Source organism: Bombus huntii, chromosome 4 (assembly GCF_024542735.1).
Source record: "Bombus huntii isolate Logan2020A chromosome 4, iyBomHunt1.1, whole genome shotgun sequence".
Lineage (NCBI taxonomy): Eukaryota > Metazoa > Arthropoda > Insecta > Hymenoptera > Apidae > Bombus > Bombus huntii.
The window spans coordinates 4,923,497-4,934,786 of record NC_066241.1 but is presented as its reverse complement, the minus strand read 5'-3'; the positions used below and the strand labels follow the sequence as shown (position 1 = coordinate 4,934,786).

General features: G+C 33.4%; 2 protein-coding genes across 3 annotated transcripts; both read right to left on the bottom strand.

Moving 5' to 3' along the window:
- Positions 1 to 966: 966 nt before the first annotated feature.
- LOC126864925 (kelch domain-containing protein 10 homolog) lies at positions 967 to 6,130 on the bottom strand. Of its 2 annotated transcripts, XM_050616829.1 has the most exons (4): positions 4,959 to 6,130; positions 4,549 to 4,878; positions 4,311 to 4,474; positions 967 to 2,305 (listed from the first exon to the last, which is right to left on the bottom strand). In XM_050616829.1, coding segments are annotated over exons 1-4 (1,170 nt in total). In that variant the 5' UTR covers positions 5,634 to 6,130; the 3' UTR covers positions 967 to 2,304. The 2 variants fall into 2 exon arrangements, with proteins under 2 accessions (XP_050472786.1, XP_050472785.1); XM_050616828.1 differs by having other exon boundaries at positions 967 to 4,474; positions 4,959 to 6,129.
- A 171-nt stretch (positions 6,131 to 6,301) lies between these two features.
- LOC126864923 (uncharacterized) lies at positions 6,302 to 11,259 on the bottom strand. Its single transcript, XM_050616816.1, has 5 exons — positions 8,897 to 11,259; positions 7,314 to 8,773; positions 7,056 to 7,188; positions 6,810 to 6,985; positions 6,302 to 6,725 (listed from the first exon to the last, which is right to left on the bottom strand). The coding sequence occupies exons 1-5, from the start codon at positions 9,141 to 9,143 to the stop codon at positions 6,654 to 6,656; spliced, it is 2,088 nt and encodes a 695-aa protein (XP_050472773.1). The 5' UTR covers positions 9,144 to 11,259; the 3' UTR covers positions 6,302 to 6,653.
- Between the last annotated feature and the right edge of the window lie 31 nt (positions 11,260 to 11,290).

Here is an 11,290-nt window from a genome sequence, read left to right as displayed (position 1 = left end):
GATGATGTTCTAAGTCGGAATTGGGTATAAAGGCAAAACCGATTTATGATTCGTTGAAGGGAAAATAAATGTTCAAAAACATATAAATTTAATCTTAACGTATTCAACGAATTACCAAAGGAAATTTATTTTTCAGTGTAGCTATGCTGCCGTTCATCAAACTAAAGTTGTAGAAACATTCTCTACAAGAAAATACGACATGACCTTCGCCATGGTTTGCACGTTCCTTAGTTTATATACATATATATAATTGAAAATTATCGAAGAAAACTCATACGTGCTGTATGCAAGAATGGAAGTCAATACGATAATATTTTACAATTAAAAGAATCTACTAAAGTAAAATGGGATAATTTATTCCAGAATATCATCCAAAAACTATACAAATTCTTATCATGGTTGGTCAAAATTATAGAGAACAAAAGCGTTTATAGTCATTATTAATTTTATATTAATTATGATGTCAGTTTTCTTGTTAGGTTAAATATACGTATAGATTTTCTTAATTTGCTATCGTTTTCTCCACATATACTGAATGTTGGTAATAACAACTTTATTTAATAACAGATTCCTTTTTTATTATGTACTATATTTCCACTTTGGTGCTGTGATACATATGAGTCTCTGATACATATGAATATTCGCTACATTTAAAAAAGTCTTAAATTGTCTTCGAGAAATTAAGGATAGCACACATGTGTTATCATTTTCTCCGGAACTGTATGTAATGCCTTTTTAAAGGATTTTGCGCGCTAAATTTAACTTCGGTAATGTAATAGAAAGAAATGGTAGAAGCAGTTCATATAGCATCTCTTTATCTTTCCATCGATCGTTACCTGTACAATGGCTATAAATTACAACGACCCTTTTTTAAGCGTACAATAAAATTTTCCACTTGTTTTCGTAACGAAATTAATTTACAATATCTTTCTTGGCAATACGCCATTTAATAAATCAATCACAATGTACGTCTGTAAAATATATTTTATTTTCGCTTCGATGGATATTGCGTATTTTTGTTAGTTCGAATACAACCAAAAGATACAAACATTAATTTATATATCTAGCTAGTTTAACTCTAATATTTAGAAATATAGTCTTACGTATTTGATCTCATCGACATAATAATTTTGAATTCTTTTTTTTATCTTCTCGCGTCTGTTCATATCATTAATAGAACAATTGAGATATTAAGAAATGTTATCAGTCTATCGATATTCTATGAGCAGACGTAATAATACTTAAGTAGTATATATCTTATCGTTGACGTTTTGCGATCATCGTGAACGCGTGTACACGCATTTAAAGGCACGAAAACAAACACGCGTACTATAAGATACTTTCACTGTCATTATTAATAAGATAAAGGCAACAAGTGGAATTAACATCCAGACCGTCAAATGAGATCTTAATTGCTTCGTTAATGTACCAATTTAGATTTCAATGTAGTCTTTGCACAGCTGTCTGAAAACCCTTACTTCGTTTGGTAATTTCGTTTAATATGAAGTCGTAGAGTATGATACTTCAACTATATGCGATGTTTATAACGATATAATTTTTACAAAGTGTTTTGTTACATTGCTTTTCCAGATACACTTGCGCATTGTCAACCACCTGTTACATATGTAATTACAACATTTACAATTTCATACTATAGGGAAAAGATTCTTTTTACACAAACTTTTTGATCATAAAATTCGTAAGCATTTTCAGTACATTAGTTATAATATAAAGGGTGTGTGAAGAGAAATAAACAGGATTAAGGGTATCAGCTTGACTGTATTCAATTTCCTATTTACAATCTATCTTTGCTAATACGTTCGCCTATGGCGCGCGTCTCCTTAAATTTAGATAAATAGCACCGAGAATTGAACAATATAAGAAGAGAAACAACTTTGTGTCTACTTAAATGTAATTCGTGTGATTTTTCGCATGCCGATACGATCCACTCATATGGAAGGTCAATAAGAATTTTTTTTTACTGTATTGTAATTATTGACGTATCGCATACAAATATGAATGCATTTAGCTTATCTAATTTTAAGGCAAGAGTTACTTTGCGTTTCATACAAATTCACGCGAAATTTATCCTTCTCTTTACCATCATTTGTTCCCCGAGTTCTCTTTCAATAGTCATGCCTACTAATAATAATTAGATGCATTCTGCACTGCGTACTTAAAGTAACTTTTAAGCTATTTTGTACTCCGAAATTGGTACGCAAATACATCGTCTGTTTGATATGGAGTTCTGCTTCAGAGAAACTGCAAATGCAGAGAAAGGCAACATCCTATATGGTATTGTTTTCTGCCGAAAGAGAAGCAATATTTTAGTTTTTTTTTTTTTATTGGAAGTGAAGAATCTTCTGTATAAAGTCATTTCAATTTGCTAAAGAAATTTTCTCGTTTCTTTATCTTAAATGTTCGATGATATTCGATCACTAACATCTCTTCGAAATTGTTAAGATACTTCTTTTCTATGCAGATTTCATAGTCCAAGTATAATTTACTTAACGCATAAATGAGAATCAATACAATGAGAATTTTGGTATTAGACTTTGAATTCAACTGCCATTCATAATGTTGAAACTTAGCTTGCAATGTCACTAAAATATTACTAAAAAGTATAAGTTATATCGTTACTGATTTCTGTTAATCTGTTATTCATATCCGCAGGCCAGCTTATATTTATTAAAAAAATAATAATCTGTAATATGATACAGATAATAAATAGATATTGTGTAATTAATATTCTTATCAATAATATCATTGTAAAAAGGCTGTCGTTTGCAATGGAGCACTTTCTGCTATTCAATTTCCCTGAATAGAAGTAGTGAATAAAATTATTTCGATTATGTCGTATAAAAATTAGATTTAGGAATCGTTTCTTCGCCGAACTAAATAAAACTGTGTTATCTGAAAGAGTAAACTTATATTGCCTAAAGATTTGTGTATTATTTGTACTGTTGATCTGTATGTGAATGTATAAAATTTGCTTCTAACCGTTGTAGATTACATTAATTCATATAATTTGTCTCTGCAAAACAATAATCGTTTATTATAAACAGAAGGAAAATTTTATCTACTAAATAATATGTGACAAACGACAATTATATTAATATATTATGGTACTATTGTGGTATTACATAAATTTATTTTTCGACATATTGAACTGAATAACTATCGTAGCTAAAGTGAGATAACATTTTTCGATGTCTTTGTTTACATGTCCTTATTCTTCCCTTTTCACTTCAAGATATACGTATATTATATGAATTATTGCTTATATATATATTTATATATACATACAATGATGTAGTGAATTTTATTGACAGGCGTTTTATAGTGCAAATAAAGAAAAAACAGCATAGTTTTTTAACAAGGTGTGTGTATGCATAGTTCGAGATGAAAATTTATATGCTGTATTATAGGCATATCTGCTGTGAATGTTATATAACAACTAAATTAATGAGCATATTTACCAGCAACCTTGTATAGCATGCAATACAATTCTTTGTTCGCTATGAGAACCTGCTTTATTAAAAGTTCAAGTAAAAAACGAAAAGAATAATTCAATTCGACGAGGTAAATAATAATAAAATAAGATGTATACTATAAAAAATAATTTAGAAACATGATTTGAAAATATGATTCTGCAATTGTTTCCATAAATAAAGCTTTGTATAAAAAATTGTACTTACAATTTCTAGATCCACAAACTTAGAATTCTTATAATCATAACTGAATAAGATTTGGAAGGAACAAAAAGATTTTAAAAGTATTATATATATCTTTCGTTATATCAGGTGTATTAAAGCATTTGATAAAGATAAAACTTTAGAGTGCAGATTCTATTTGTCATAACAAGAAAAAGAATTTATATAAACATATTTCCTGAAATGCTTCTTTCGAGAAATAGAATTTGATTTAGTTCTAGTATATTTCAATCTAATACGTTTTAAACAGCTACATATTTTGAAATTCTTTTGACATTAGTATTCATTTCTGAATATATGTTTATAAGAACTTTTCTTCTATTTTTAGTATGCATAATGCATAATTTCATTCAATACGTAAAATATTGCACGATATAAGTAAATTTGAAGAAAGTGATCCATTGATAATATTTGTCGTATTAATTGCCCAACACACTATGTACCTTTTTTTATAAAAATATCGTAAATAAATTATGGCAATAATGATCAACAATTACAATATTCATGCAATAAGTAACTGGTAACAATGGTCGGAGTGGTAACGCTTTGAATGTGTAGCAAATATCAAAAGAGTTTCTTAAATATTATGCATCATACCAATCAATTCTTTGCACAAATTTTAAGGGTATACCCATGTGAAGCAATTCATCCTGTGACTTGTGCCTTAAGTCTGGATAGTAATGAATTAATGCTTGCCAACATATTTCTGATAATTTAGGAATTGTTAACCAAACAGAATGAACTGCATCTGTCCTTACAACCTGCAATAAGATTTTTCACGAAAATGTAGGAAACTGTATATATTAAAGTAAAAAGATAAGAAAGTTATAACAACCTTATTATTTTCCTTAACGATACCACCAAATGTATACATGCGTCCTTCCGGAGTAAGAGCTGCAGAATGAAAATACACAGGACATGGAAGTATACATTTCCTTAAACATGTCCATTGTAACAGATTTAAATCTAATCTCCAAACATCAGAGAAGACATGATCTCCATTATATCCTCCAGAGATTACTACTGATGTGACACCTGTTTTTTCATTTGTATATTGCACAGATCCATGACAACGTCTAGGTTCTGGCACTGTATTATCATCGTTATCACCATATGTGTTTAATATTATCCATTTATTTGTTTCTAGGTCAAAAGCAGGGATTTCCTAAACGTAATTTGTATTTAAAAAATTTTAATGCAAGTATTTAAAACTTATTTTGGACGATTATATTAAAATTTACATACCGAAAAACCAAATGCTTCTGTAGCTGTTCCTCCTCCCAAAACATATATAAGTTTCCCATCAAAAGCTAATTCGTGTCTATATCGTCCTGTAGGTTCACTCTGATCTCTTCCAGAACATATATAAACAGTCTCCCAAATACCAGCCCTAAGATCAAATCTATGAATATCACAAGTATATTCGTATCCTGTAGTACCACCGACAGTATATAAATATGACCCATGACATATTAAAGCTTGTCCATATTGGGGTTCAGGTAGATCTCCTTTTGCAGGAACTATGTACATTCTACCATTATTAACATTACACACATACAGATGATTGCTACAACTATGACCAAATGGTACACCAGTTCCACCATAAACCATCAAGGCATTGCCCCTTAAAATCACTGCATTCGATGCCAACTCATTGGGCATATTATTTTGACCTGGTAAGCGTTTCCATTGTTGTGTAACAAGATTGAACTTCCAGACTTCTTTGAAGAGTGGTTTACTAGAGATCCATGTCTGATCATTTTGCATATCAGGATCAGTATCAGGGATACAGGGATTAAACCCTCCATAAGAATATAAATTCTTATGATCACAGACTATTCTATGTCCACTTCTAGCTTTTGGACGTTCTATACTCTGTGCTTCGTGCTTTATGAACACAAATGGTTTAAATGTATACATGTTTGTCAATTAATTGACAAACTGATATTAATTCCCCAAAAAGTAGTTAAAAGTACGAGTTGTTCTCGTCACAGGTTTTCTACAGAATCCAAAAAAAGATGTTTAAAAAGAACCATGTGTAACATTTATACATATCGTTCCCTGTCTATCTAAACGAATTACTTGTCGCGTTGAGGTTTATATGTTAAAATAAACGTCGTGCTACTTTGAATAAACATGTGAGCATTGTTTCGATGTTCATAAGAAATTTTTAACATAGACATTTTGCACGAACTCTGCAATACATCTGGTGTACTTTTCTCACATCGGTGAACATGGCGTAACGCAATAAAACTCTCCGCTGGTTTTCTGAACGATCGTTTAGTCAACAGATATCGAATATTCTACTCTAATACAATTTTTATATTTCACTTTTAAACCACCTTTTTTTAACTGTGCACATACAGCTGTAAACTTATGCTTCATTTAAAACAGCAAACTTGTTCTTTTACGCCTATGCAGTAATACAACTGCGACTGCGCGGAGCTGATCAGCTGACTGATTATATTCAATCGTATTCAGCTAACAGCTTATTGTGGAAATTAGTCTCATTTTATGCAAACAGTGAAATACTATATAAAATTGAACTACATATTTCATAAATCCTATTTAGCGTACAAATTATTTATTGAAATCTCGGATAAGTAGGTATTAAGTTCCAGTGCTGACCTTATATGGCTCTTACAGCACTTCCCACAAAATGTTATAGTTCACGACAATTTTATCATTTTATTTATAATAGAAAAGTTTGCTTTATACTTTACACAAGTTTAATGAATTAAAAAGAAGCGTATCCCACATTTTCCGTTTATTTGTAATTTTAAATTTATGTCGCCAACGAACTGCACGAACAACTTTTGTGCCATCTACTTGCTATATTCGTAAACAAGTACGAATTCTATTAACAATCGGTAAATATTCGCAATTTTTTGATACAAAATGTATGTAAGCGAATAAAATGATTAATTTGATTTATTTAGTTTATACGATTTCATTTTTTAGAAAACTTTCCAAACGTCGTTTTGTTTCATTCTCTCCTACATTTTGTCGTATCTGAAAAAAATAAACTTAATAATTTATCATTCTTCGATATTATTATTCTTTTTTATATATAAAGGAATATATTTAAATACTAACCTCTGCAAGCAAAGGGCCAGTCAACTTATCCGGAACTACAATGTTATCCTCTATTTCTTCTTCATCTGTGGTATTCCAGTTTGAAAATACCGTACCTTGTGTCAAGACTTTAATGCTATTGCGCGAAAGGACCGGAGCAATTAGCGCAGCAAGAGGTACGCTCTCATCAATTAGACCTACATAAAAATCGAGAAATAAATTATAGATATCACAAGTTCTACGATATTAATTTAAACCGGATAAGACCTTGATTATTAATTCTCTTGGTCTTGAGAGAGGCACACATCTGTCCTACTAAGATTCTCTGAGTGTTCGTCATTCTTCGCAATATTACATGATTTGCGTCTAAATGGCCGAGATCCTGGGCACTCTTCCAAGACTGCAACCACATGGAATAGGAAAAATATTTGTTATCAGATCTCTTCCTTTTGAATATTTCAGAGTTCGAAATGCCGTTGCAATCATTTTTTCTCTCTTTGCCCTTTTTCTCTACGGAGACCTTACTTTGGAATTCGAAGTACGTTTGGCGAGAACATTTCCTGAAACTCTCGGTTGGTCGGCCGCTTTTATCTTCGATGTTTTCCTCAGGCTGTTTCCACACTTTGTCTCCGAGAGTTGCATAACATTATCTTCTTTCGACTTGTTATGTGCGAACGCATCTTTGCTGCAATCTTTACTCTTATTCCAGTTGGGATGATTTTTCAGCTTTGTTATGTTCGCACCTCTTTTCTTTCCAATTTTTCCTCTATTTGGATTCGAAGATGTCGTACCGGTATTTCTACTTGGTTCGGATTTCTTTCTTGTATTATCGAGAAAAATGTTATTTCGTATCTCGGTAATCAGAGCATCCAGAGATGGAAGTGACGGCATTTCTAGAGTCAACGCGATTATCTCCTTTTCTAGAATTCCTTCGAATCGAAGATCTATCTCATTCGCCATTGTCGCTACTGAAACTACGAAACTTTCTGGGGACGAGACCAACGATTGACCCAACAGATATTGTATAAAATTTTGTATTTCTGGACGTGATAACATCTTATTTATCTCTCCCATATCTCTCGCAGTATCGATTATTTTCTTTGATTTTTCAGGATTTACACGTTCAAGAACTCCAAACACCGTCTGCACCAACGCTTGCAGCTGATAGTTCACAAGAATCGGTACGATTTGATATTCTTTGTTTCTAAGTTCGATGCATTTAACAGGTGCGTTCAGATAAATACATTTTCTATATTTTTTAATTGTCATCTCTGGATTTAATGTGGCCGAGACGAGAGAATTCGCGGATTGTCGACTGCCAAACATGCTGTGAAAAGGAGATTTGGTGCTAGAAGTTTTCGAAGATGCTTCTTTCATCGCTCTAGTACTAGATTTTATAGCAATAAGATCTTTAGGCATGGCATCGTGATTCTTTCTCCGTCTCGGCTTTAACATGGTAATTTCACGATTGATTTTAAACGTGGATCCAATTGTAGACCTTCTCGAGGGACTATACGATTTCGCAATCCAATTTCTAGTCGATAAGTTCGTGGTTGTTCTACTGGAAAGATCGTCATCGTCATCGAGACGAAAAGACAAACTATTCTCATCCAATTTGTTCAATTCTGTATTAGGTCCAGCGTGTCTTCTCCTGACTATACCTTCGGCTAGAGCTTGTTTAATCCGCAGCTCATGCGAGGCTCCAAGTAAAGAGTAGACGTGAGGTGAAATCGCGGGCATCTTATCAATCCCCTGTAACATTATTCTCTGCGTGTGTTTAGCATTGGACGACAAAGCTCTCTCAAAATCAGCGTCGTTCTTCATATATTGCTTATATTTCTCCTCGAACTCGTAAATCGCCTGATCATCCAAAATCTTCTTCCGTGGATCTTCATGGAGCTTCGTGTCTGATGAGATTACCTGAGTGTCCACCACGTAACAGGGTATGACGTTGTTCCATGCGCCAGAAAAGTGTTTGTTCTTAGCTTCAAAGATTCACAAATAGATAAGTAGGTATGATTCATAAATGCTTGTTCTTAGCTTTAAGGATACAAATTCACAGAATTATCGAATAAGTGTTTTTTGATCTCATTCGTAGAAAATTATACCTTTTTCCATTAAAGGTGTAACGGGTCTGATGGTGGTGTCGTCGTTGCCTTTCCATTTCGTACTGTGAGCGGACAGTAGATGGAGACAAAGAATTTTATCAGGATCTACCTCGCCTCTGGTGAATACTATCGAACGCACGAACTCGTAGGAATCTTTCGACGCCTGCTCCTGTTCTATCGTCTGGCCACCTTTTTTTATGGCGCCCGTGCAATGGTAGCAAAAGCCGGGATTATGAGTTTCGTACATGCGCACATTAATAGCCTGCGCGTCAATTACTGTGCTCGCAATTAGATCGGAAGATCAAACGATGAACCGCGTATCCGCCGATCGTACGTGTCGCGTAATTGTCAGAATACACGATATGCCGATCTTTGATCTAGAGAAATCTAATCTCTAGTCGAATCGTGAAACGTTGCAATCGAAATCCTGCAATTAACGTTATTTCAAGCACTGTATAGACTCACGAAGGTATTCGAACACTTGCACGTTCAGAAATATATTCTGAATATGTGATTTACATGATACAATTATCATGATGAAATCTGAAACGAATACTTTCGTCAGCTCTAGAGACAGTGTAACATAAAATCATCTATTAGAAACGAAAAGAAAACCGTGCGCATCCTTGGTAAGCGTTTATATACGCATTTTCCGAGAGATCTTACGTTCGATCCAAAGGAGGGCTGCCGTGTTTCCAGGTTCTTGTGACGCGATCGAAACCGATGCCTCGCAGTCTCTAACATCCTCAAATCCGACTTCTCCACCTTCTCAAGTTTCGCAACCTCTTGCGCCAACCTTTGACGGCTAATCTCGTTCTGCTTAGCAAGCTTGTCTTGCAGCGTTGCATTGGATTTCATGGTCGTGGCGCTTATGATTTTCGTGGTAGTCGAGAAATTTTGTACGTCGGATAAATTGGTGGTAGGGATGCGAGAGAAAAGTCAAGGATGAAACGGTCCTGCTTTCCTTCCGCTTTGCTCGATTGTGCAGAAACGTGAATGTAAACGCGCTTCACTTCATATTGGATAATTCTTCTATTTAGTCGTTCCTGAGATTTCCCCTGACTTTCGACCAATTAGGCTTGGAATTCTAATAATAAGATTAATTGAGATAACGATACTTCTTATTTTTATACTTTGTCCTGGGAATTACTTCTTCTAGCACCAGAGACACACAAATCATCGTTACTATGCGTGATCTTTGTTTTAGATTGAATTCATTGCACGCTAGCGTATAATTTATACATTTAAAGAGACGATAATATACCGGGGGTTTAAATATTTAGTTAATTGCGAATCAGCCTATTACGTAACGCGTTAGAACGATTGGCACGACTAGACCTACACAGAAATGAGCTTCCTTATAGGCTTTTGTTATTTATAGGCTAAAGAATTTATTTACCACGAACAAGAATATATAGCAATGGCGACTGTGCATCGTTCGAGCTACTACGATCGCAACAAGCGTAAATACGCTCTAATCGTGCCAATTGTAATCGATTGCTTTTCTTTGATTTCTCTCGTCAATGACAATCGTGAACATCGCCGAGTATTCCAATCTTTAATATCATTGAGCATCCAAGTACGTCACAATAGCAATGGCACATGGTGTATTCGAAAATTATTCTTCAGTCCTACGTCCTATTACAGACATACGTCAATTCCTACAGATCATCGAATTCGATTTGCCCTCGAGCGTGTTGATCGATCGCTTCATAAATATTACAGGGTACGAGTTTCGTAATCGATATGCGCGTTATCGATCGTTACATCGACCTTCAAGAATTACTGACTTTCGAAAATTTCATTGCTCGTATCTTCGTAGATACGATAAACTAATTAAGAGAAAATATGTCGTCTGGAATTTGGGAATTCGTTAAAACAAAATTATCTTTCATATGTGCAAACTGTATCAAAACTCATACAATCGAATATCTACGGATGTCAAATATGCAATTATGTACAAAACATTTAAATGGAAGTACAGTATTTTAGTAGTATTTCTCTAGTATGACAATAACAAGTTCGATAATAATGTACACATATTTTACAAACTAGGCGTTATCTGATCATCTTATTTAACTTACAAAAGTTAAATTGATTATAATGTCTAAAACATATAGTAAATCTTCATTTAGACTATATCTCTTCAATTATATTCATAACAATATTAATTTCCATAATCATTTGATTTTAATCCAATAATCCGTTATTTCATTTCAATGTACTAATCGATAATAAGAATCTCAATTCTTTACGTTTCTATCGATTAGAAAACTTCGATATAAGAATAATATAGAAAAGGAATTTGAAAATGCAAAACAACGACATCGTCGATTGGCTGATAAACAATGCTCTGTAATTGGTGGAGTGCCTCTAATATGGTAGCTTTGATTG